General features: G+C 43.3%; 1 protein-coding gene and 1 long non-coding RNA gene across 4 annotated transcripts in view; one reads left to right on the top strand and one right to left on the bottom strand.

Moving 5' to 3' along the window:
• The first annotated feature begins 1,517 nt into the window (after window positions 1–1,517).
• EIF1AX (eukaryotic translation initiation factor 1A X-linked) lies at window positions 1,518–20,576 on the top strand. The gene is made up of 7 exons (XM_037901573.2): window positions 1,518–1,787; window positions 3,888–3,971; window positions 7,255–7,358; window positions 16,082–16,132; window positions 17,796–17,877; window positions 17,993–18,084; window positions 19,431–20,576. The coding sequence occupies exons 1-7, from the start codon at window positions 1,772–1,774 to the stop codon at window positions 19,434–19,436; spliced, it is 435 nt and encodes a 144-aa protein (XP_037757501.1). The 5' UTR covers window positions 1,518–1,771; the 3' UTR covers window positions 19,437–20,576.
• The window catches only part of LOC122464030, an 18,986-nt gene continuing 10,911 nt past the window's right edge, over window positions 19,477–27,551 (bottom strand). For all 3 annotated transcript variants that reach the window (XR_006287867.1, XR_006287869.1, XR_006287868.1), the window contains one exon: window positions 19,477–27,075. This is a non-coding gene — a long non-coding RNA (uncharacterized LOC122464030). The remainder of the gene's footprint in view (window positions 27,076–27,551) is intronic.

The following is a 27,551-nucleotide window of genomic DNA, read 5'->3' as shown; positions in this document are numbered from 1 at the left end:
TGTGCAAGTGTCCTGGGGTTTAATAAAGGTTCTAACACCAAAGCTGTGTCAAAGAAAAAGTAAAAGCAAGGGAATCCAAAACAATTCTTAAAGGTTCTTCATAGTCCAGAAAGCATTTGATCTTGGGGAAGCAATTATCTTCGTCCTTGATTAGATATTTATCTTCTGGGCATTTATCACAATGATTTGTATCAGGGAGGAACAAATAAGGTCTTGGTATCTCTAACATGCCATAAATGTTTCTCACCAGATGCTTTTAAACCAATATCCAAGAAAATGAAATGACCCCTTTACTACACCGAATGACCTGAATTCTCACTTATATTAAGATCTCTTTATACCACATTAGCAGTGTAAAGGAGCCTTTCCCTTACAATTTGTCTAGTCTATCATTCTACTACCTAAATGGAATGTAATAAATTAGGCCCAATCCTTCAAAGACTTAAACTTGTATGTAACTTAACTCACAGAAATCAAGCGGATTATGCATTTGAAAAAAAGTTAACCTGTACATAATTCTTTGTAGGAACATGGATTTATATTTTAAGCAGAAGGGAAAAGGAAGGCCACAGTTTAGAGCTGAGTGCTAGGAGTATGTGTGTTTCATGGGGTGGATGGGATGGATCTGCTGCCCTTTTTTCCATTTGCCACCCAGGGTCCTTTCCATTTTAGCATTGGATACTGCAGCTCACATAATTTTACTTGAAATATTAATTTAAGTTGATTGGTGCTGGGCAGTCATGATTACTGATCACAGTGCGGTTAACCCCAGGCATTTAAAAAGTATGTCAGGTTAGGGTTACCATATGTCCAGGTTTTCCCAGACATAACCTCATTTTTGGTCCACCAATCTCCACCTGGGCAAATTTTTAAAATATTAGCAGCTGTCTGGGATTTTTCTTCTGTGGGGGGCTTACAGCTGGAGCCGCAGCTGCTCCATGCAAGGGTTGAGAGCTGGAGTTGTATCCTCCCTGCCACATACCCCTCCAGTTTCCTCCTTCCCCATCCTGCTCCCCTAACAGTGTTCTCTTTTGGGGAACCTGAAATGTGGTTACTCTATGTCAGGACCCTCCCAAAAATAAGATTAGCTAAAAATCATGAGATGGCAACAAACTAATCAATGGTAGATGGCTTGCGTTTGCCTTGTGGGTTTTGAGCCTTTTAGGTACATTGCTGGCCTCGCATTTTCCAGCCCAACCAGGAGGGCTCGACCCTTTTCTTTAAGGACAGGGCAGAATCTCACATTACAGTGGGACATTAAGAAAAACAGCAACTAGCGGGACTCGCACAAGAAAATCCTGAGCGCCGGGGACGCTGGACGCTGCCCAGCGAGCTGGGAACGGGGCTGGGACGTGCAAAGCAGCGCAGCTGGCCCCCGGCGCCCGTGTCTGGCTCTGCCGCCCGCGCCCTCGCTCGAGCTCCCGTCCCCACACAAGTCGCCCCACGCACGCGCATTTGGGACCGGGCGGGGCTTTTCGCGGTTAGTAATGCGCAATGAAAGCCGCCGGCGGCCAGGGGGCGCTGGAGCGCGAGTGGGCACGCACGCACGCCGCAGAGAGCCGCAGCCTCGGTTGCCTGCTGCGGTCGCTCTCGCAGCCGCGTGAGGGCCTGCCTGTCGCGTGACGCTCCAGTCCCAACGGCCGCCACGAGAGACGAGTCGCTGCCCGTGCGCCGCACGCAGGAACCCTCCGCCCGACCGGGAGCAGCAGCAGCAGCGCGCAGACCCCCCTCCTCCCGCCCCTCCCCCGCCCAGTGAGGAGCGGCCGGCGCCATGCCCAAGAATAAAGGTGAGGCCTCCCCGACCGCGCGGGCCCGGGGCCGTCGCGTCGCCTCCCTGAGGCCGGCCTCGCTGCCGCACGGGCCGCGCCAGCCGGGCCTGGGCCGGAGCGGCGCCGGGAGCCTCTCCTTGCAGGGCAGGCTGGGGCCTGGGAGCGGGGCCTGAGCTCGGTGGGGGGTGGCGGCGGCAGCTTTCGGAGACGGGCCGCGGGGCTCCCGCGGGGAGCGAGGCCGGAGCTCGCCTCACGTGGGGGGATCCGGGCAGGGCGGTCACAGCCGTTGCGGCGCGGCCTGGCCTTCCTGCCGCGGGCGGGCTCCCGCGTAGCCCCGCCTGGAGCACCGGCCCCGGGTCACCGGCACCTTCCCCACCCCACACCCGGGCGCCAAGGAGCTTGGCCGGGACGCGGGTTCCCGCGCCGCGCCGTCTCTGCCCCGCGGCGACCTCACTGGCTGAGCCGGGGTCGCTCCCGCCGGGTCGGCTCAGGCCCGGGGCTCGGAGTGTGCGACGGCTCTGGCCGGAAGGGCGCGGGGTGCAGGGCGGTAGGAAGCCGCTTGAGTGGTGAAGAAAAAGAGTCGTGTAGAGAGAAGTAGCCTTGGACTCCGGGGGTAAGTTTGTTCCCTCTCCCCTGTATGGCAAAACTCAACCGGCATTTAAGTGTCAACTGTGCTGTGCCCGGGTCCCTAACAGTCGTATTTGTTCTGATAGTAAATACAGACCTTCACAGGGGCACCAGCAGCCGGCGTTCCCATGGGTTAGAAACCTTAGCAGGTGTGGTTAACAGGTGACCTCTCCCCGTTTTTTTCCTGTGCTGTCGTGAAAGAGGACAGGAGAGAAAGGAAGCAGCTACTTTTGGGGTGCAGGGCTTACAAAAACTGCAAGGTGTTCTTGCTGATTTTTTAACAAGAAAACTAATCCTGTTGCCAGAAGCTTGTTGAAATGCTGCTGTTTAAAAGGAAAGCATCAGTTTGAAAATCACATGTCCCTCTGGATATTTGCACCTACTATTGCTACAAGAAAGTCCCTAAAATTATTTTTTTTCAGTTGTCTCTCTATTGAACTTTCTTTTGTGTAGTCACTTTCATGTGTTTGTTGATAGTAGGTTATGTTTCCTGTCTTGTTTATTTGCATAATGACATCACTCACTAATTTGGGGTGGGGAGCTCACATGGATGCTTCCCCAGTCCTTGCAAGAGTGTGTTCTCCAGTAGTAGCAGCAGCACAACAGAAACTGAAGATTCATCACAGAGCCCCTTTGTAGTCTCTCTCTTTCCTGAACAGTCATGAAGGTTTATTAACTAAGGGTCCACCAGAATGCAATCGATTGCAGGTTCAAGGGTGATAGTGGTAAATACTCTCTTGAAGGCTGCTGTTAGCTGCATTTCAAAGTGAGTTTAAATAGTCAGTAGTTACCACTATTTGATCTTTTAATTGATCCCTTGTTTGACAATGGTAAAATAAGAACAAATATGAGGTAATTTGATAGTAAATATTGCCAAAATTGATCCAAAGAAACACCAAACCTCCAGACTTTAAATATGATAGCATACTATCATTGACATGAGATTGAGGGGTGGGTGGTGCTTGAGAGATGTGATTCAGTTTCTTGTACATGTTCTTTTGTGGTGTGTAGCTCAAGAATTTATATGCACATGAATTTCTTCTGTCTGCCTCATGGGATTTTTTTTCTTGTATCCTCACCCTGCCACTTCAGCTCAGAATTAGGAAGGGTTAGAACAGAGATGAAACTGTTGCTGAAGAGAGTAGGTTTTTAAGTACTATTTGTAGCTTATGATGGACTTCTAAGAGTCCAAAAGAATACTACTTTTCTCATCACATTTATGAGGAACATGAAAATTAAAATTTGTCTTTAGTGGTTTTGACTTTAGGCAGCCACCTCATCCTTTTTGAAAGAAACTTGAAATCATCATGGTGTAGGGAGAAGCAAGATCAGTTTTATCACCGGCGTAGATATACAGTAGTCCTTTAAAGTTGCAGTAGTGAAGTTAGGTTTCCATAGGTCTAACAAATTATTGCTATTTCATCTTTTTAATACATGATTTTATATAGGTTTCTAAAATGCTTGTAGTGATTTATTTTATTTTCAATTTAGGTAAGGGAGGTAAAAACCGACGACGAGGTAAGAATGAGAATGAATCGGAGAAGAGAGAATTAGTGTTCAAGGAAGATGGACAAGGTGAGATTTTGAATTGTAATTGTCACTATATATTTTCAGTCAAATATGGTAGCTACCATACTTTTTGAAGGTTTCCACACAAGGGATAATTGGGCTGTGTATAGGTTTCATTTGAATGTTTGAAAAATACAAAATTACTTGATGTGATGGAATGGAGCATCTTCATTTTGGGAATATATTTAGCAAAAGGCAGATTGAATGGGAGTGAAGATATATCCATTTCAATTCCCATTTATTAATATCACTTAAGGAATAAGTTCAGTTCTTTGCTCCTCAAGCAGTTTGTGCTGCTGTGTGCTTAAAAAAGTTACGTTAGCTCCTATTTGTAAATTGTTCCTAGTTTCTTTCTAGAGATCACCTTTGGTTCACTCAGTGACATCACTGTGCTATAGGGAGCAACATTCAACCATCCTCTGCCAGAGGCACTATGATGAATGACTGATAGGGAAACCCCTGAGATCATGAATGGGTAGAGGAGTATAGTAAATTTTAAAATAGTGAGTATATTTGAGTGTTCACCTGGCAGTGAGCTAGCTAGTTGGCTTGGTAACCAAATGAAATTCAGGCAAAAGCTTTACTTAAAATTTCCCTGATGGCTAAAACACAAATTGACCTAGAGTCTTGCAGCTCTTCTGGTGTGCTTCCTTGACTTGCAACACTCACAGGCTTTTCAATTGCATCACATTGTGTGATAGTCATACTAAGAAAATTGAGCTGATTTATTTTATGCACCTATCGGTCTATCAACCACATATGAAAAGGAAAATAAGCCTCCCTAGGAAAATCTCCCCAGTTCCAGGACAAACTCCATCCATCCAGTTGAACGCAGCTCTCCAGTGGTGATATTCCAATGTGTTAATCATCTGTACTCCATCTAGCCCATGTTAAGGAAATATTTTGGTGTAGTAGAGCAGGGCTTGAAGTACAACTTCTGGGAGTTGATTTTCCCTGGTGAGTGTGGGTGTCTAGAGCATTGATTTTTATGCTGTTATTAACATAATATCCCTCAAAGATAGTCTTCTACATGTGATATGATACAGTATGTTTTCTTGAGCCTGTGATCCACTCCATTGTCCCTGCTATTCTTCGTAGCTTTAAGAAGCAGTGGAGTTAAACTGGTTTGTTTACTGGTGGGTGGGAAACTTGCAAATAAAATACTAGTGGGCCACTGTGAATCATGTCATTTTCATGCAGCTGCTTATGTAAACTATGAGCAACAGCAGATGTAGGCCCTGAAGCTACATGCGGGAGAAGAGCACCCAACTGCAGTCTAAGGGTGGGACTGAAGTAGCTGCAACCAGCTTTTAGCATTGTCCAAGAGACTGGAAGTGTAGTCAAGTAGCAGAGGACCTTCCTGCCCCCCGCCTTCCCAGGGGGAAAGGAGCTAGCATAAAATCCTTCTCCCTTCCAACAAGCAGAGGTGCTGGAGGCTTTGCATTTCTCAGTTGTAGGCTAATACGTATGAAAGAAGAGAGCTTTTCAGTGTGATCTAGGGACAGCATCCTTGTAAGAACAGTAGCACCCCCTGAAGATGGGATTCAGAATACACCAAAAAAGGGGAGAAAATAATGATGTGCTCTCCTGTCCCCAAATGATCTGCTTGTTTGGTGGTCTGTAGAGGTGGAGGGGGATGGTGATGGATCCACCAACTATTATGATGTGTAAAATGAGCACACTTGATCTGTAAGTCAGAGATCATAAATGTAGGCACTTATATATCGTTTAAAAATATTCTGGGGAAAAAATAAAGCATACAAAAATGTAAGAGGGGTTCAGTATCGAAAATGTCACTTTAAGTATCAACAGTAACATAAAGACTTTTTAAAGCCTAGATTATGGCTAATTTAAGCTCATATCAGTTCAAATTTGCATTTTTTCCAACACTAAAACTTGCACATTTATAATATCCATAAAGTTTCAGTGATGAACACAAAAAATCTTTGTAACGTGATTTTTGGAGTACATCCACACTGAAAATATTGGTCACCATGATAGGCAGTGGTCTCTCCTTACTAGCAGGCTAACTGTTGCCTACAAAAAATTTGACATCACAGCAAAGGAATTTTGAGAAGGGATCTGAAAGTGGAAAATGTGGTGGCTTTTTGGATGTTTACGTGGAACACCTCCCAAGCATGTGTGGCTACACAGGATAAAGTATAAAGGTTCTTCTTTGAAAGTTGAACAAGTGGTGATGAAGGCTAGTATAATGGACCAATCAGAAGTGAGCATCAACAGGTTGATAATGAATGAGGTGTTAGGTAGAGTGGGGATTGACTATGAAGAGCCTTGAAAGTGAATACAAGCTGCTCTTGCATTTGTCAAGGCCAGAGAAAGATATTAAAGTAATCAAGACTTTGCCAGGGCTACATTGTTCATAGCCCATTGGCTGGGAGGGCTGCTGAACCTGTCTGTTGGCATCACACCCCGGTGTTTCCTTCCATAGTCAGTGGAAGTGGGGCTGGGCTTGGTGCAAGGGACCTCCTTAGTGCCAGGAATTTCTTCAGCACCCCTGTTGTTGGTGCTACCTGTATTACCAGGGCAGCAATCATTGCCCTCCACTTGGGCACCATCAGTCATCTTGGTACTGCTGTTGACTTTGGGGTCAACACTTCTTCTGGCACCGGAAATGATAGAGGCATATTTGGCACTGCTAATATAGTTTCCACTGTCAGTACCAGTTGCCAATTCGTTCTGGGCTATGAATGAGTCAGAACAGTTGCTCCCATCCTCAAGGTTGGTTCCACCTTTATTCCCTGAAGGCCAGGACTCCTTGGCATCCAGGTCAGGATCTTCCCTCTCTCACTTTCCATTACCTGACACACACTGAGGGGGCTGTTCATGGAGCGCTGTGGGTATCTGGATTGGCACTCTTCTTGCGGTCGGAACGGGGGGCTCCTGGCTGGAGCCTATTGGCCCCAGTGCCCTACCCATACCACTGGCCTCCATAGAATCCCAGGGATGCTTCTTGGTCACCGAGGTCCCACTCCTCATCCGTTCTAAGGCAAGATCACCAGGCAGGTCTGTGGTAGTGACCATTAGTCTGTCACAGGCCCAGGCACTATTGAACCTTCCCCTCGCAGAGCCTCCAGAGTATGCTTCTGGGGGCAAGGATTGTCTTTTTGATCTGTTTATACAGTGCCTCGTACAATGGGATCCTGGTCCATGACTAGGGCTCCTTGGTGCAACAGTAAAATAAATACATAATTTTTTTTCTTGTAAAAATTCCTGTTGTCTGTTTAAAATTATTATGTAATTCAGCAACATTTTTGACTATCTTTTCCAGAGTATGCTCAGGTGATCAAGATGTTGGGCAATGGAAGATTGGAGGCATTATGTTTTGATGGTGTGAAGAGGTTATGTCATATCAGAGGGAAGCTAAGAAAAAAGGTAAGTCTAAATCGCTTAAATGGAAAATAAATGAATGTCTGTTCTGCTTGGTGTGTAATTTTCTGAAAATTGACATGGCTACACATACTTTAAAATAAAGGGACACTTTAAAAAATGTCCTTAATTACAGTACACCTCTACCCTGATACAACGCGGTCCTCAGGAGACAAAAAAATCTCACCGCGTTATAGGTGAGACCGCGTTATATCGAACTTGCTTTGGCCCCCGTTCCTTGTTCCCTGACAGTCCCCTCCAGAGACTCCCGTCCCTAATCACCCCCAGGACCCCACCCCCTACCCAACGCCCCTGCTCCCTCACTGCTCTGACCCCTATCCACACACCCCGCCCCCTAACAGGCACTCACCGGCAGTGGCGGAAGTGGAGCAGCCCGGCCCCAAACCGCTCCATTCCACCAGCTCCCAGCCATGGCACTCCGCTTCCTGCCGCCGATGAGTGCGGAGAGGTTGGGGAAAAGACGCCCCCCATACTCACCGGCGGCGGGAAGCAGAGTGACACAGCCCCAGCCCGCTCCGCTTTCCTTGACCCGGCCCCAGATGTGTCGCTAGGGGTGGGTTGGGGAAAGGTCCTGCACGCACCTGCGGCGGGAAGCGGAGCACTGCGGCTGGTAGCTGGTGGAATGGAGCGGTTTGGGGCCGGGCTGCTCCACTTCCGCCACTGCCAGTGAATCCCTTCCCCCAAGCAACATGGCTGGAGCTGGGGTGAGGGAAGTAGAGTGGGCTGCTCCTGGCCCCCCCGCTAATCCCCCGGGCCACTCTGGGACTGCGGGGCCCCCAAAAGTCCATCTCCCCCCCCCCCGCCCCCCCCCCCCCAGCTCCTGCCTACCAGACCCTGGGGGTGGGGGGAGCCCCTGACTGCCCCGACACCCCCTGCCCCTTATCCAACCCCTCGGCCCTGGTCTGGCACCCTTAACATCTGCTCAGAGCAGCGTGTCGGAGCTTTACTGTGTTGTACGCGAACCCGCGTTGTATGCAAATCAGGTCGCGTTATATCAGGGTAGAGGTGTACTAGCAACTTTAGATTATTAAAATTGAAAATTTTAAAACTCATATTTAGTTTTGTTCAGATTGTTAGCTACTTATACTTCTCTTGGCAAGGGCAGTGAAGGAAGTTTAAAGCTTGCCCATAGTCACAGTAACTTTCAGGTTCTTGGGGATGCAGATGTTTCAGAGGAGGTTTTGCTTGTTTAAAAACTGTCAGTTTTTTATTTTATAGAAACATTTCTGTTGTACTTGGGCTTTATAGAACCCCGTACAAACTCTAAATTTTGTCTTGAGTTTAAGGTTACTGGGTCACAGTAACCTGGTGGGTAGCATGATGGTAATTAAAATTGAGGCTAGCTTACTGTAAAATCTGCATGCTTACTTGGATAGACTTGCAGATTGCTGTACCTCAAGGAGATAGGTTTAGTGGTCCAAATTTGAGGTAATTTAACAAAGGTTTGCAAGATACAGTTCCCCCAGAAATCACAAGTGCAACAGGACAGGGGCTCTGTTGCACACCTGATTGTTTTACAGGTAGCCTAGCATCAGAATAACAGGGCTGGCTCAATGTGACATGCTGTGGCCATTTAAGCCAAGCAAACCGCATTGTCAGCTTTCTGACGGCATACGTTGTGCACATTAGTTGCTCTTTGTTTACATTCTGAAGATGCTCCATCTGGAAGGTTATATTAAAATTAGGCAGTGCACAAACTATAAACACTTTAAAATGATACTCTAACCCCAAAAGGCAGACTTTTCTTGACCGTTTTCCACCTGTGTTAAATGCTATGCCACATTAGGGCCTGTGGTAGTTTATTAGTGGATGTATGGGATTACTTGGTGAAGAAGTTCCTCAGATGCCAGGCTCGAGTAAGAAGCTGGGTTTAATTATCAGGGTGCTCTAAAATCCATATGCATAGGGAGATTGTTTGGAAAGCTGGTATGCTACAACAGGGGTTGGGGCAGATTTGGGTGGGTTATTTCATGCCTCTGCAATCCTCTTATGCTGCAGAAGGTTGAGCAGAACCTCTTCCCTTTGCAGCAGTCCCTGAAACCAAGTGTGGAGTCTGGAGTTCCCTTTCCATTCCTCTTGCTGCATACAGCTCATAGATGTGTTACTTGTAGTTAAGGCTGCAAATTTGTCACGGATTCTGTGACTTTCAGGGACCTCCGTGACTTCTGCAGCGGCTGGTGCTGCAGCAGTCTCAGACCATTGCATGCGTCTCCCCCAGCAGCAGGAGTTTGGGGGGGGGGGCTATGGGCTGGAGCAGTCTTGGGCCATTGCGTGCCTCTCCCCTGCCTGCAGCAGCAGCAGGAGTTTGGGTGTGGGAGGGGGCTATGGGCTGGGGCAGGGGATTGAGGTGGGGCTGGGGGGGGTGAGCTCCAGGCAGCACTTACCTCAGGGGACTCCCTGGAAGCAGGACGTGTCTCTCGGCTCCTAGGTGGAGGCATGGACTGGCGGCTCTGCGCGCTGCCTCCGCCCGTAGCTCCTGGCCAGTGCGAGCTGCGGAGCTGGCGCTTGTGGCGGGGGCAGCACACAGAATCCCCCCGACCGCACATCCGCCTAGGAGCCAAGGGACATATCGCCACTTCCTGGGAGCTGCACAGAGCCAGGTAGAGAGGCTGCCAACCCAAACGCTTCCCCCCAGCACAGCAGCAGCAGGGCCACAGCCCCTGAGCCACCTTTTCCCCCTTTTTTCTCTCCCCCCATCCTCCTGAGTACCCGCTGCGCGCACCTCCCAGCACCTTTGGGCTGCCCCAGAGCACCGAAGATTTAGTCGGATATATAGTACAAGTCATAGACTGGTCATGGGCTGTGAAATTTTGTTTACTGCCCAGGACCTGTCCATGACTTTTCCTAAAAATACCCATGACTAAAACGTAGACTTACATTCCATCAGATACCATCCTTCCTCCCTCCATCCTTGGCACCTGTGAGGGGCCACGAGAAGGAAGTGATGTTTTCCCAGGAAGCTGCCTTGTTCCTTTTCATAGGGATGCCCCCAGTCATGCCCTCCTCGCTACCACCACTTCCTACAGAGTCTCATATCCTTCTATGTCTCATACACCTATGCTTAACCCTTTGATAACTAGGAAGCAGAGAATTAAGGTACTGTTGTATAAATTTAGATGCAATAAAGGGGCCAAAGGCATTAACACACTCCAGCATTGTCTAACATTAAAGGTTCAGGACTTGGTGTACAGAGACCTTAGCCTGCTTAGCACTGTGGCAAACACTATTACAAATCTTTTTAGCCATTTATTAACAATACAGAAAAAAAGGAAAAACAGTTAAAGCATTTGAAATGTAAAATATTGAGCAAGGCTTTCATTTTAACACCACCCCTTACTTGTTTTCTCTTTAGCTGTAGACAGCCTTTAGAAGGAAAACCCCCATTTGTCAGTCTCTTAGATGGTCTCAAAGATGGTAATATCTATCCTTTTGGGGAAAAGAGGATAAGTCAGTTAGAGATGCTGCTGCTGCTGAAGTTTAATCTCAGAAGGAAAAGCCCCCTAGCTGACAATCTTAGATGCTATAAAAGATGGTAATAACTGTCATCCAGGTGGTGCTTGAGATTCAGCTGGAGCCTGTAGGGATGGCAGTATCATCTTGGTCCATCTATCTCTGGCCTGTTCTAGTTAAGACACCTCTCAAGTTCAAGATGATGAAGGCCTGAGGTCCCACGAAACAGTGGGGTTGGTATCTATGATTGGTGAAGCTCGCTCGAGTAGCCTTTAGCTGTTTTTTGTGTCTGTTCTTTTGTTCCTTCATACTTTCCCCACATTTTCTTTTAAGTACCCAAGAAGGGAGTGATGGGTATAATGGTCTATCCTGTCACTATTTTGTCCACCAATTAGGCCTAATATTTGACAAACCAACTTTGGCTCATTATCCTCTGGTGTCATATCTCCTGTTTTTTAATAAGCATAATTTCAACACAGTCCTTGAATTATACCAGCTTGGCCTTTTTGTTTAGACTAATTCAGTTATTCTGTCTCCCTTTCGTACCTTTTCCCATCAACATTTGTTGTTAGATTATTGAACATATTATAACCTTTTACATACTACTTACACTTGAGCTTACAATTCAAGTAAATTTGTGGGCCCAACAATGTACACTGCCCTGCAGTCTGAACTCTGAATGATGCCCCAGCTTGACCCCACTAGCCATTATGGCACTGTGCTTCCAGATGATATGGAGCAATGTGGGTGTCCCAATTTTGGGGTTAACGACACCTCTGCCTCATCCTTGGTCTGCTTAAGAGACGTCCGCTTAGGATTCGGGCCTCTATCACTTCTCTATAGACAGGGACTCACATTCTCTCCCTCCCAACCAGACTGGAATTCTTCCTCAGCAACTGCAGTTTCTCTCTCAAGTTCTACAACAGTGAAGACCAGTCAGCCTGTGCAAAGCAAAATACACTTATTTTTAGGACAAAAGCATTAGAGAGAATATATCACAAAACAAAACATCTATACACATGCTAGGTTTACCGGAAATCCCCCATCTTCCACATGGTAAACCAAGTCCTTCAAACCCTTTCAGCAGGATTTGCTCTCTTGGTTACAATCTGTCAGTTGTCAGATCAAAAATGAAGGCTCCTCAGCCAGTTCAGGTTTGCCTTTGATGCTATAGGCTCATTCTTTGTCTCCTGGACTTCTTGAACCTGTTCTGAACCAGTATATGCAATTCACCCAAGCGGTGGTACATCTCTACAGTTTTTCTGTTCCAGGTCTACAGTAATTACCCCCCACTGATTTTAGTTCTTAGAGGGAGCTGGGTAACCTGCTAGTGTACAATCTCTGGCTCATAAAGATATAGATAACATTTATAACATTGGAACAATAGTCTCACTGATATTGCATATATCAGTAACACCTGTCACAGTGTGGATACGGCGCATAGGTACTCTAGGATGAACTGTCAGACCATGTCCTCACTAAGGCCAAAGTTGTGTTCAGGGTGAGCTTAGTGAGCAGAAGCAGACTATGCCTGGTTTATATTCAACCACTTCACCTTCTCTTCACAAACCACCAGATGCACCTCTTTTCATATCAATCTAATCTGTGCCAGCTGCAGGTAATCCCCAAATCAGTCACTACAGCTATCCTAACATAGTGAAGAGTAGTTGGAGTTCATGCATGCAGCTGAGAATACAGTTCATAAAATGGCATACTCAGTCATTCCTCTTGTCTGTTTATTATAGGGTAGCACTGACTGTGAAATATACTTACAGTATATCCACAATAGTCCTAGTCATCTCTGGGTGGGGCATCTCTGTGTACCTTAACTCTGTATTTCCGGGTTTCTGAGGTTAAAGTTTAGGGGCATGAAACGTTCCAGGAAGGTCTAAGACCCTTGTGGTCAATGCTATCTCTGAATTAACAAAGATTTTGACCGATGAATACAGAAAAGTTTTAGTGTTGATCGAACTGAGAATGTTGTTTTGTAGTCTGAAATTAGGAGGGCCAGTTTAGTAAAATGCTGATTGCCAATCAAGATGCTTATAAATAAAAGGTTTGAATCTCAGTTCAACTCCATTTACACCCACTTTAAGGCTCCACCCTATCAATGTAGTCTACAGTGTCCCATGCCTCTGAAGAAGTGAGGTTTTTACCCACGAAAGCTTATGCTCAAATAAATCTGTTAGTCTTTAAGGTGCCACCGGACTTCTTGTTGTTTTCATAGCATAACTGAGACTCAAGCCCAAAATCTCTGAAATTTTTCTTCAAATATATTGTGACAATCATATGAAGACAGTAGTGCCACTTTCAGGCTGCTGATTTAAAGAAAACTTGAGTGGATTTTTTTTAACGGTGGGTGAATCAAGATATTTCTAGGCTACGAAACACAATCAGAACTTCATGTTGTGTTCTCAATCAAGTTAGGGGTGGCGGGGGCTGGAAGTTGTGGAGACTTTCAGTTGTGGAAAAAGGCACCCCAGCACAATCCACTAAATTCATTGACACATTTTGAATATTAAAGTGGCTGTGTAGTGACTGCTTTTGTAACTCCACTCTATTCTACTCAACTAACCTTAATCGTAGGACTGGAAGGAACCTCGAGAGGTCATCTAGTCCAGTACCTTGCACTCATGGCAGGACTAAGTATTATCTAGACTGTCCCTGACCGGTGTTTTTCTAACCTGCTCTTAAAATCTCCAATGATGGAGATTCCACAGCTTCCCTAGGCAATTTATTCCAGTATTTAACCACCCTGGCAGTTAGCAAGTTTTTCCCAATGTCCAACTGAAACCACCCTTGCTGCAGTTTAAGCCCATTCTTGTCCTATCCTCAGAGGTTAACGAGAACAATTTTTCTCCCCCTTCCTTGTAACAACCTTTTATGTACTTGAAAACTGTTATCATGTCCCCCCTGAGTTTTCTCTTTTCCAGACTAAACAAACCCAGTTTTTTCAATCTTCCTTTATAGGTCATGTTTTCTAGACCTTTAATCATTTTTGTTGCTCTTTCTCCAAATTGTCCATATCTTTCCTGAAATGTGGCACCCAGAACAATACTCCAGTTAAGGCCTAATCAGCATGGCGCAAGAATTACTTCTCGTGTCTTGCTTACAACACTCCCGTCAATACATCCCAGAATGATGTTTGCCTTTTTTTGTAGTGGTGTTACACTGTTGACAGACATTTAACTTGTGATCTGCTTTAACCCCCCCGATCCCTTTCTGCTGTACTCCTTCATAGGCAGTCATTTCCCATTTTGTATGTGTGCAACTGATCCGTCCTAAGTGGAATACTTTGCATTTGTCCTTATTGAATTTCATCCTGTTTACTTCTTACCATTTCCCAGTTTTTCCAGATCATTTTGAATTTTATTCCTATCCTCCAAAGCACTTGCAACCCCTCCCAGTTGGTATGGTCTACAAACTTTGTAAGTGTACTCTCAGTGCTATTATCTAAATCACTGATGAATATATTGAACAGAACTGATCCCTGTGAGACCTCACTTGATATGCCCTTCCAGCTTGACTGTGAACCACTGATAACTACTCTTTAGGAACGGTTTTCCAACCAGTTATGCACTTACGATAATGGTAACTTAAGGTTCCCCTGGTTGCCAGTCAGGCTTGCAGAGGAAAGTTAAGTACAGTAAAAACAAAAACAAAAAAAGAATTTACACTAACAGGCAGGACATGTGATCAGTTGACTAAATTGTCTTTCATTTCATTAACACACATCTAGATAAAGACATAAAATCCAGTTCCCTGAGTCTTTTTTTATGGTGTATGCTCTGTTTGGGAAAAATCCATTTAAGCAAGGAGCCTAACCACAAACACAAGTCTGTCTCTAATATCTGCGTCTGCAATAGATCTTATGAAGCTGTGTGGCTGATTTCTACATAGTCTGCATCCCTGTCTGTGTAAGTGATAGGAGATGCACCTTTCTCACTGAAGTTCTCTCCCTGTTATGGTACAAAAAAGCCTCCCATTCGCCCCATGCATTACAGCAGTGGTTCTCAACCAGGTGTCCGAGGCTCCCTGGGGAGCCTCAAGCAGGTTTCAGGAGGGCTGCCAAGCAGAGCTAGCATTAGACTTGCTGGGGCCCAGGGCGGAAAGCCAATGCCCTGTCGCAAGGGGCCCAGAGCTCTACCTCCTGAGGCTGAAGCCGAAGTGTGGGCAATGTAGCTCTGCCGGGGCACCTGTGGCATGAGGCCCTAGGCAGTTGCCCTGCTTGGTACCCCCTAGCACCAGCCCTGGCTTTTACCTGCAGAACAGTAGTTGTTATGATACAGGTGGGCCGTGAAGTTTTTATAGCATGTTGGGACAGGCCTCAGAAAGAAAAAGGTTGAGAACCCTTGCATTACCGGATGTCAGTAAGTATTTAGGATTCCAGTAAACTTAATTAATAAATATTTAATGCAATATCATATTTATACCAGTTACTACATTATTTATTTGAATTGCAGTAGTGCTTAGGGGCTTCAAGTCAGGGATCCTTTACCGTGCTAGGCACTGTACAAATGCTTAATGAATGGTCCCTGCCTCAAAGAGTTAATTAAAGCTGAGTATAACGAAAGACTCTTTTTCCTTATTGCAGACCTCCAAAACAACATAAACCACTGGAATAATGCACAGTGAATAGTTCAACATATTTTTAATCTTCATTTCCTTTAATGTGAATTTGTCATTGAAAAATGACCTGTTCGTAGTATCTCTTTAATGAATAAAATAATTCAGCTTTTAGAAAATCACTTTAACATAGTCATTCACGGAAACAGTTCAGGTTAGAATTCTTGCATTTTCTGTTCTGCTTGGCTTCTTCCTCGCATTCGCTTTACTGTGAAGTTTTACTTTTCTGCGCACCGTCCCTTTGTGAAACTCGGCCAATAAAATGGTTACAGACTTCCTTTGGCCTACCCAAATTTAACGATTTAGTAGCCATCCATAGGGCTGGAGACTCTAAATCACTTGATTCCCTGTAGTGATGGAGTTCTGTAACATGCTTGGTCAACTATTACCCACACCAGCAGTTATGTAATATAATATTGAAACCAAGTGTTAGGAAGTGGGGATGTCTTTGTCTTGTTTAGGAAAAATAGTGTCTGCACTTTAAATATTTTTTAAAAATAGTGTCTGCACTTTTAATATTTTAGTAGATCCACATGTATAGTGTTTGAACTTATTGCTGTTAAATTGCAGATGGACAAATGTGGATTTGTAGAGGGGGTTTTTAACAAATGTTCCTTGTTTCTGGCTTTCAGGTTTGGATAAATACGTCTGATATTATATTGGTTGGCTTAAGAGACTACCAGGTAAATATTCTTCTTGATTTAGCACTTGTATGTGTTATAGTGCATAGCATAGTTTATGGCTTAAATGGCACTAAAAGTCTGCTAAAGAGCATTGTGCAAATAATTTCTATTTAACTGGCACTTACTATGTGTTTAACTGTATCAAGTTAAATATGTTTCATATTTGGTTATTTTTATATTTGTAATACAAGGCAAATTCCTTGATGGGTAAGTGGACCAGTTTTCATCCAAATTGCATTGCCCCTTTAGACTGTGTGTGTGCGGAATATGCCCTGTGGCATCAGAATGCCTCTGACCTTTTCAGAAATTGCTGCTTGGTGAGCTGCTCCTGTGCATTTCACTGGCAATGGAGCAAAGTGCTCCAGTAGTCTGGTAGGGTGCCATCCGTCACAGTTCAGTGTAACTGCACCTGTATTTCTCCCTTTGTGGTCTAGCAAGGGCTCCCACTGTTAGGCTTCTGGCTGCTTTCCCTCACTCTCTTGGGTGGAGACCTGGCCCTCACTCTCCAGGCTGCACTCTCCTGGCCCTCACTCCCCTGACTACAATGTGATATTTCCATCAAGCCAGACTGCCTAAACAGGCCCCAGAGTTTTGTTTTAAGTTCATAATAGCTTTAGCACAAAACAACCACACACACGGATAGTCTTTCCTTTACACATCTTGGGCCTTTACTCTTTAGATTCTGGGAACAAGAACTCAGTAAACAATGGTCCCCTCAGGGTGTAGCTTCAAAGACTGGGCTTTTTCATAACCAGAGATGAGAATTTGCTTTCATTTCCCCTTCGAGATTCCCCGGGCAAACCACTTTACATTGTTTGGCCAAAAGTCCATTCTTGTGTGGCCCATTGTTCAGTATAGTTCTTTGAAGTTCATAATATTTCCAGGGCTCACAACAATACATAACCTTTGCATTTAATACAATGGACTCCAAAGACACTTAGATTTAATTCAGTAAGGTTTGTCAAGGATATTGCAGAAAATTGCCATGTCAATCACACCAGCCATTTCACTCAGATAAATGTATTCTTTGAGTCCTTTGCTGTTTGAAGAATCCTGCCCTAGTCTGTCACTGAATCCAGAGACTACATCGTTTTTTCTTTAAAATGTGTGGCTCTAATAGTTTCCTATAGTAACTATATGTTGAGTCAGGTGAATGGCAGTTGCATCAGACTTTTAATGGGCTGTTTTCATAACAAATATACGTTCAGTTAGTGCAGTGGAATGTGAATTTTGTTGCGAATGGAATTATGAAGAGAATTATATTTCTTCAAAATAGACTTTCAACAAATTAACAACCCATTTAGAAATATTTTATTACACAGCTGCAGAGATAAAATTTAGACTGCTAATGCTAGCTAAAGCTTTAGCGTTGTGATATGACAAATGTAGATGTACCTTGAAAAAACAGTTTAGAATGCTTAACAAAAATTGGACTTCAGGGAGGGAAGACTTATAATGTTCTGTATAGTGGGTTTACCTCTTTCACTTGTAGTGGCAAATTGAAGAAAAGTTGAGAACTAAGGATTTCGGGGGTGATTTCAGGACATAAGGATTGAAAAAGATTCAACTGTCCAACTAACAAACACCTTGCTAAGCTGTCATTTTAGGAGGTGGAAACATTTCCACAATGCTGACTAATGCTGTCAAATGTTCTCTTACTTAGGATAACAAGGCTGATGTCATTCTAAAATACAATGCAGATGAAGCCAGAAGTCTGAAGGCATATGGGGAACTTCCAGAACATGGTAAGAATCTTTCAAGATCAGATAGGAAGTCAGTAGACACAAATGTGGTCAGTAGCCCACAGAGAATTGTCAGTTTCTAATATGTGCATTAACTTTTTTTAAACTCTCTATTTAGCTAAAATCAATGAAACAGACACATTTGGACCTGGTGATGATGATGAAATCCAGTTTGATGATATTGGAGATGATGATGAGGACATTGATGATGTAAGTAATAAGAATACTACATTTATATTTAAAGCACCAACCCTTGATAATACTGCTTTGTTTACTACTTAATTTAGGTTGCATAATGTATTAAAGCTTTGAAGTCTTTAACAAGGCTAGATATTATTTCTCAAAGGCTGTCCAGTGACTAAGTGAAATTGGTCAAAAATCCTGTCCTTGGAGTTATGGCACTTCTTGCAGACCTCTGCATAGTCATAGATCGAAGATTTGTAGGCTGTCATACAGTGAATATTGCTTCAGATTTTTAATAACAGAATTTCATACCTGTCAAAGTTTGATCTTTAACACTGTTTATGGGAGCTAGAAATAAATTACCACATTATGGCTGCAGGAATGTAGTCAACCTCAGCAGTCACTATAGATTAATCAAGTTAATGTGACAATTTCAGAGCTCTAGTGCAGTGGTTCTCAACCTTTTTTCATTTGTGGACCCCTAAAATATTTCAAATGGAGGGAGGGGACCCCTTTGAAAATCTTAGATGTAGTCAGCGGACCCCAGGATGAAAACCACTGCTCTAGTGGATAAGTCACCCTCAAAATGAACAATGACTCAAAATCCCATCCTCTGACTCTTCAGGCAAATTCTGAAAACAGTGTGCCATATGAGCATGGAGTTTTATGTGGGGGAAAATGTATTTTAAAGTGCAGCTGAGACTGGTTATTAATCATTTATAGAGTATAAGATGGGTACAATACCTATAAGTTAGGTGTAGCAGGCAGAGAACAAGATTTCCGCCCAAAGGATAAGAGGGCAGAATAAAACAGTATGAAGAAACACTGTGACGTGTTAGCATGCTTGTAGTTTCTCTTTAATCCAGTTTCAGACTCGATGAGTAAAATGAGCTCAAATTCACAGTTAGTGTGAAAAAGTTGTGATTTGTATGCTGGAGCATCTTTGTAGTAGGAAGATTTAAACAGAAACAAGTTCATTTTGCCAGTGACTTCTTAAACTATATTTGTGTTTTGATTTGGAACTTTACCTCACAACTCGGATTATTTTTCTTTTTGCTTCTTCAGGAAAATCATAGCCCTGCCTGTTTGCATTTTACTGTTTACTCATTGCGATGATTTTACATTGATCATTAACTTCTCTGGAAGAGATGAGTTGGGAGGAAAGGGGCAAATGATTACGTACTCCTTAACAAAAAATGGCAAAGGAAACTGGGGGCAAAAAAAAAAATTGTGAAATGAGTTGTGAATCTTCTGTTCTCTAAGATAAGAAGTTATTAAAATACATCTTAAAGGTAGAATTGTTTGTTTGCTCACATGGTCAAAATTCTGTGTCTCACTGTGCTGTCTTTTTTTTTTTTCCCCCCTACTTACAGATCTAAATTGAGTTGAGGTTTACATTCCAACTTTTTTCCTCCAAGGATTATTCTACATTGATATATTGGGTAAAATCCCTTTCTTTTAAGAAGACTGAAACATCAATAATGAGTGTAGCTTATTACATCAAATGAGAATTTATTTTCAGTGTTTGTTTTAAAGTATTTATATTTCTTTAGAAACATAATGCTGGATTATCTTAAAGGCTAAATGAAATGCCACAACTATTTTGTCTTTTCACAAATTAGAGCTCTTACATCTGGATGGAAGTGAGACAGAGTAATATCTGCTGTAAAAGTCTGCATTTTTGCCTCTTACGCTTTCATCATTACATTTCCAGTTAAACTTGTATTTTGAAATAAAATTGTTTACCCTGTAATTATCATGGATTTTGATTAAATACCCAGTTCAGATTAGTGTCCAATCATACTATGCAGTGTCTTTCTGTATACCCCTTGCCTTGAAGTTAACTTGAAAAGATTTTGATAATCTAAAAGGAAGGCAGAAATCTGCATTCAAACTCCTAATGCATGGGTCTGCTTTTCATGTTTTAGTAGAATGCTGCTATTTTTATAATAGTTTTGATAATTAAGCACTCATTCTTTCAAAGATGTAAAGTTGCCACAATGGGAGAAAAAGTAAGCAGCATCTCAAATTTGCAGTTGTTTAAAACTGTTACGTATGTTTGAATAGTTATTCTGTATTTGTAAATGCAGTATTATACTGTAATTGCGGAAATTAAACACTGTGTGGCACCCAATTTAATGGACACATTGATACTAAACAATTAGTTGTTTTTTATACTGAAACATGCATAAAATAGTTTTCCCTCAACAAAATAAATGCCTAACATTCTTGATGTGTTAAACATACGTAGAATATTTTTACATTATAGAAAATGTTATGTTAAAAGTAGAGTTTTATTTTAATCTTAAGTTCCATACATTGTAAGGTACAACTTTGAAAAGGTTATGTAAACTTTGAATAACCGAATATAAATGAAAAATTAAATTAATGTCAAATTCTGCAAAATCTTTTTATCCAGAATTAACCAGTGAGACAAACTAATGGAAAGATTCTCTCCAGCTTCTGAATGGAAGAGTCATAGCTAAAAAGTTGAATAAAGACTAACATATTCAAGGAAATATTTTCACGTGCTAGCATTAGTTTGTGTGTCTTTTTAATGATGTATTTTGAGTTTAACAGTTGAAAGCAGAATGGGGCTCTGGAGAATTTAATTTTCATTCTGTGCTGTGTAAAATTGATTTTTGACATTTGTATTCATTATATGGTCTGATAGGCATGATGTGAAGTGACTATAGCTTTAAAAATGCAGATTGGTCTCATTGCTTTAAACAAGATTTTTTGGACACTGTTGAATATTCAAACTCCCTTAGAGCATGTAGCAAAAATGTAACTTTCTACCTTTTCTCCCCAGTGTACAATGTACTGTAGGTTTCCATTTCCCTTGTGTGGAGTTGGGAGTCACCACAGGGACTGAAAAATTTTCTTTGGTATTCAGTTTATTTGCAAAACTTATTATATATTTAAATAATTTATAAATAATTTTACAGTCCTAGTGACTTTTGAAAAAAGAAAATATATATGTATTACCCACACATCCTTCCTGCTCCATTGGTTTGGATCGGGTCTATTGACTTTTGTAATCCTTATATGCCTCAATTTCCAGCAATTCAGGATCTGATTTTTAATTAACAGTTTCATAGAGCCTGTAGTGAGCAGGAATTCATAAACCATTTCCCCCCTGCCCCTTTATCTTTTCCCCCGAGTGCCCAAACAGGATCTTGAACACCTAACATGGTTGAGCTCTTAAAATTTAGCTGGAGGCATGGCACAGAAGGCTTTTACTACATCGGTCCTGTCTTTGCTTGTGCTGTTTTTTCCTAATACCAATTACCTGTGAATTGACTGGGTGTCACAACAGATAAAATGTGGGCATTAACTTTAGAATGCTAGAACTATCCTTTGGAGAAGATTCAGCTCTGATGACTAAATCATCCTGCCTGTCCACTTACTGAAAGGACCGCTGTTAGGGAACCTGTACCTTTTGTTCAAATGTATTGTGACTGGGAGGAATGAGCCAAATTTTATACTGATTATCTTCATTTGTTTCAGGGAACTTTATTCATCATACCAATTTATTACCATCTGTATTTCAGCTTGGGTGCAGAACTGGGCCTGTCAGTCACTGGTAGCTGGCGAATGCCCTGCTCCCTGAAGTTCTGCCCGTTATGTGCACCCATGGTGGCAGATGGCACAGCCAGACCTCCCTGCTGCAGAGATTTTCTGAGGGAAAATTCCCAACTTCGTTTAAAATTTCTGACTAATGTTTTGGCTCAGCAGATTGGCTATCTGATTCCTGTCTCTGTTCTAGGGCTTCATTTGCATTTTAGGGAGATTGTCCCCTCAGTTTTTTCTCCATCTTAAGCATTTGCAGTGTTTGGTACATTTTCAGAGACTGAGCAAGGCTGAGAAAAGCCAGAGGCAAATGGAAGGGTCTGTTCTTGCTTCACTTGCTTATAGTGTCTCATTGTGGAGCTTGACTGGCTTTATGGGCAGGGTGCAGTCTCTGTCTCTCTCAGCCAGTCTAAGCAGGGTTGCTTTAGCCCCCCCCTCTCCTGGGCAGGATTGGAAAAACTGGGGCAAGCAGTTCCCACTCCCATCTTGATGCTAGAAGGACAGCTTGCTAGATGGAAGATTGCTGTTAAGTCCTTGGAGTTCATACCACCAACCCTCTTTTTGACTGTTGAGCTCAGTCACATCTTCTCACTCCCCTCAGTGTAGATGGTGGAGGATAGTGGACTCAGCACAGATACTGCTGATGGCAGTAAGGAGTCATTGGATCCAGCTCTTTCCGACTGCCACCATCTCTACAACAAGCTTTTTTAAAGGATCTCTATTGATATTGCAGGCCCATCTGGATCTCATTCAGTAGAAGGGGTAGAGCTGAGCTGTCCATCCTCAAACCCCTGGACACCAGTACCTGCCTTGAAAGCCCAGGGATTTAGAAGAGGCTCATGTGGGGGAGGAAGGGACAATAAATCTGACCACTTTGAGGAGAGGGAGATAGTTAACCACTTGAAATACTATTGAAGCAATCTCTGGGACTGGTTTTGCTCCCTTTAAATAAAATCAGCAACTCGTTCCCCTGCTCACTTTCAAAGTGTACAGTATGGTAGATCAGTGCAGAAGAGACCAAGCCATAGCCATGTGGTAATGCCTGTGGCTGTGTATGCCTGTTCAATCCCATGTGTGCTTTTAATGATCCAGAAGTCATATGAGACCTATCCCATAATTCAGATTATCCCCTCCACCTCTTTATCACATCCATTGACATTGATCAGGGTCCCATTGTGTATCCACTACTCTGCCAACTGAATGCAGAAGCAGGGTTTTGTTTTAAGAGAGCACCACTATTCTTGAATTAGGCAGAGTGATCCTAGCTCTGATGCCAGCTGGGTTTAATGGAGAGATTCATTCATCTCTTAATTCAATCCAAGGAATAGATTCCAGATACAGGCACACCACCTGCAGGAACCAGTGAATCATTGCATCTTTCCTTCTCTAGATACCAGACTTGTTTTGGTTCTAGCCATCAGTGTGTTTGACAGCTGTTTTCCTGAAATAAGAACAACATGATCACCTGATCCAAGAATGAAAATCAATTTCTCTAGTCCTGGGCAGAGCAGAGTTTCCCCTCTGTATGTGTACTGCCCATCAAGGGGGAGATGGATGCCAAGGCTTACATGTCAGAAGTTCTTCTCTCCACCCCACTTCCCCCCGCTCATCTTAGCATAGAATGTGCATCCAGAAATATTTTCATTCAGTGTAAGTCAATGTGGTGGTGATAGACATTTTTTGCATCTAGAAAGCAGTCACCTGCTTTGTGGCCTCTCCATGTACTAGATTCAGAATGTGAGGTGGTGAACAACCTCTTTCAAAGCTTGGCAATGTCTGTGCTGTATATCTTCCTACCTTTTCATAGAATCATAGAATATCAGGGTTGGAAGAGGCCTCAGGAGATCACCTAATCCAACCCCTTGCTCAAAGCAGGACCAATCCCCAATTTTTGCCCCAGATCCCAAATGGCCCCCTCAAGGATTGAACTAACAACCCTGGGTTTAGCAGGCCAATGCTCAAACCACTGAGCTATCCCTCCCCCCCGTTTTCCATTTCCCTAGAACCATACAACAGATAGGAAGGAGAAGCAGCAGTGATACTATTTATGCCTTTTTAGCTAAAGAAGCTGTGGCTTTCTGGCCTAACATAGCATTGAACCATCTGATGTGTCTGTCTCAGAGGACATCTGCTACTGCAAAACCTAATCCTCCACCTGGAATCAGGCAGGTTCAGAATGGATGCTTGGATAAAGTTCATGGACCCTAAGAGAAATCAACAAATAGAACTTAGTCTTTTGGCTGGAGCAAAGTCCATAATTTAACCAAGTGAAACGCAGCCCTGAGTTCTTGCAAGAGGGTTTTAAGCAGGTGTATAAGTATGAGCAAAAGGTCTAGTTCTTGTAGTATAATAATGTCCGTAGGTTCAAGAAAAATGTTTTGCACAAATCCCAACATTAAATGTTTTCTTAGGACAACACCCTTTTTTCCAGTCTCTCAAGGTCATAGAGCATAAGTTTGGACACTCATTCTGCTCCTTACAGCGCTACCTGGACTGAGCCCCTGCAGGAGCTGCTGTTACATTTCCTGTTCCTGAAAGGGCCTCCTGCTAGCTACTATCTTCAATCAGATGACTTTTTTGAAGTTTGGAGCTTTCTTATGTAAGAACCAATATCGTGCTCTTAATGCAAGGATGTAGCCCTTAGAAGTGTCATTATCCGCCTTCCAAAAATAAAGAAATATTCTTGCATCTGTTAAGCATGAAAGTCCAGTCCTTAGGAGCGTTGACAATCTCAGAGTTGAGAAGTCATGAGTCCTGTTTTGAGGTCTGTTAAGCCAAGTTGCAATAGGCTTGTCTCATTAAAGATCATACAGTATTCAGACAAAAAGAGACAGTTGGAGTTTTTCTGCTCTCTCTATACCAGGCACTAAAATGTCTCTTCCACTCACCAAGTCTCAGGCCTGTCCCTGCTACTGCTTTTAGGCACTGTTAACTAAGAGAAGCAAATGCTCTTAACTATATTGACATCTTTCATTACAGGCCCCATCTATTAAAGAAATCAGTGTTTGTGCACACTTGTTAAAAATCTCTTACAGCCACATGGAATTCTAATGCACTTGTACTGGCCAGTAGAACCAGGACAACCTTATTAGTCATGCTTTCTAGTGCTTTTATCTCAAAGAACGAGTTTATTTGTTAGCCCTATCTGCACCAACCAGCCAACTTGCATTAAAACCTCATTGTGTCTCTCAACTTCATGCTGCAGTGAAGACAGAGTTAGGCAATCACAAGTTAGTCATCTCACTTTTGTCTAGCTCATTAGAGTGTGACCCCTGCTGCAGAACAGCAGTTGAGTTCTTCACACTTATTGTCATACCACATATCCAGTCATGAGAAACTCAGAAATTTCTGGGTGCACGTTACATTGTTCATAGTATCATAACCTTGTGCTGAGGAACACTTTTTCTGCCCACTGGGGATTGTGGGCAGAAACTATAAACCTGAGAAATTCATGTTGTGGCAGGACACACGCAGGTGTATTGTAAAGTATGAATCTTGCTTGCCCTCAGAACAGAACCAGCAGCTGCTGCTGATGGCCATCTTACTTATAGTATGCTTCAGCCACTGAGATGGTGGCACGTGTTTCAGAGGTGGCTTTTTACCCCAAGAAGACAGTGGTGGTTTGCAGTTAGAAGCAAGACAAAAGGTCAGTGCCACACAGAGATGGAGGCATGGACCCAGCTGATGCTGTCTTTCATGGCAGACTCTTCCCTATTCAGACTGCCACTTCTGGACCAGTACCACAAGTGTAGAGTGGTGGGGCTATATCATAATGGAAATGTGGGGTGACCAGCAGTTGGCCCAAAACTTTTTTTATGAAGGAAGTAATGTTCGTGGAGTAGTGTGAGAAGCTCACTCCTTGAGTGCCACCATAACTTCCAGTTGAAAGGGAGTAACTGTCCAAAAATATGTTGCTATCACCTTGTGAAAACTGGCAACCCTAGATTGTTACACATCTGTGATAATCTGTTCAGGGTTGGCAAATCCGAAGTTATCACAGTGGTCATGGAGATTTGTAAGGCAATTATTGCTTTACTGCAATCCAGAGAGATTGAATTAGGAAGTATCTCCAAAATAATTGTGGAGTTTAATTGAAGTGAGTACATTATCTGGAAAGGATATTGCTATTCCATTTTGCAACCCTAGTGGTTCACCATGGTAGATCTGTGGACACCTACATTTGATGAGTGCATGATGCCAGGGTATTTCAGAGGTCTGAGCTATTTCAGCAGGCAAGTTTTATTCCATCCTCGTGACAGGCATCAAGTGGTTGTCCATGCCAACTGTGATTTTTAGACAATCCAGCCTACCCTCTGTTGCCATAGGTGGTGATGACTTCTCCTGATTTCTACCAGCCTGGCAGAAGACAATATAACTACACACTGAGCAAGAGCAGGATGGTGGTGCTGCTTAAGATTTGTTTGGACGGTAGCATGTATCATGCCATGTGATTATGATGTGCTTTACCATATATGTGGGGATAAGGAGGAATATTTTGGGACAATGGGATGCTTACAGACATCCACCTTGTGCTGATGGAGGGTCCATTACAGCAAAGGTGCTACCGGGTGCTTTGTATGTCCATGGAGCTAACGGGGATTAATGCCACACCTTGCACCGGAGGGTGAAATTAAATGTAGTCTTGTATGAAATAAATGTAGTGGACTTGTCATTTCTGGTTGTGTACTGTTAGCCATTGTAATTCCAGACCTCAGTATGGGACCAGATAAAGCTTTATAGAAGGTAAACATATTTGGGCAGCTCAACTGCCATTACAGTATTGAAAAGGTGTGCAAAACAGAACCAGCCAAATCGAAACCAGCAACAATTACCTGCAAAGATATCACAGTACAAAACATTCTAAACATCAAAGAGCAAAATAAACTGAAATGTTGATAGGCAGCGTAATATGTCATTGGGATATCTGTCCCTTTTCCCATATTGGAATAGGGATGCAGTGCAGCAGATACTGCTGATGGAGCATGTTCCCATAGCTTACTGACTGATTTCCTCCCTACCCCCACCCCACCCCTCCAGCTAGAGTTGTCCATAGGGCTGGGCATAGGTGGTCTGGGGGTTTAGGCAGCAGAACTTGAGGCCAACTGACTCGTGATCCCTAAACATCTCTGAGATGTCCCTCTGAAATGTCATGTCTCACTCCCTCATCTCCCAGTCATACCAAAGATACTCCACCATCATATCCCTTTCATCTTTGGATTGCTTCTTCAATGCCAGGTCCTCCCTTTGCTTTGCAGCTTGCTCTAGGTCCACTTGCCAGTTCCTGAGCTTCATTTCATAGTGCTAGTCTGACAGAGCAGTCATTCTGCATCTCCAACAGCAAGTCATCCCTGGGCCTCTGTCACTTGGCCCTCAGATTCTGCAGACAGGCTCACAGCTTTTGGCATCCTCCCTTCCCTCCTACATTTGAGAGTGACTCAGAGGTTCCTGATAAAGAAAAAAGTCTGTGAGTGTCCTTGAGTCCTACTATGATTTTATACCCTTTATATGTAGCTGGAAATAACAAAAAAATGCAACTTTTGATCTCCAATGCCATTCCTTTTGCTGCCTCATGTGCCTGTTTAAAGCATGTTCTCAGGAAAAGAATAGTGTGCTTCCATAAATTTCCACTTTAATAGGGAGATGTTTTAAAGGTGAGGCAGCCAGTCTGAGTGAAACAACAGCATTGGCGATTATTTCAAACTTATTGCAGGCTGATATGGTCATGTTGGAAATTCCAGCCTGGAGGAGAGAGCAGTTATTTCAGGCCTCAGAGCAGAGACCTGGTTATTCAAGGGAAATATTTCTGCACTTTTGTACCAGATGAACTGAAAAATAACGATTGAAGGGGTTTGTGAATTACAGAGAAGGCAGAGGGAAGCTTACCTTGTCCAGAAATCTAGTAGCCCACTTGGAATTTCTAC

Source organism: Chelonia mydas, chromosome 1, assembly GCF_015237465.2.
Source record: "Chelonia mydas isolate rCheMyd1 chromosome 1, rCheMyd1.pri.v2, whole genome shotgun sequence".
NCBI classification, from domain to species: Eukaryota; Metazoa; Chordata; order Testudines; family Cheloniidae; genus Chelonia; species Chelonia mydas.
This window is presented reverse-complemented; position numbering and strand designations above follow the sequence as displayed.

What these genes read in the sequence shown, in the direction of transcription:
- EIF1AX (XM_037901573.2), top strand. An exon ending in GAGGGAAGCTAAGAAAAAAG is followed by an intron (nt 7,359 to 16,081) that starts GTAAGTCTAAAT and finishes TCTGGCTTTCAG; the next exon opens with GTTTGGATAAATACGTCTGA. An exon ending in TTGGCTTAAGAGACTACCAG is followed by an intron (nt 16,133 to 17,795) that starts GTAAATATTCTT and finishes TCTCTTACTTAG; the next exon opens with GATAACAAGGCTGATGTCAT.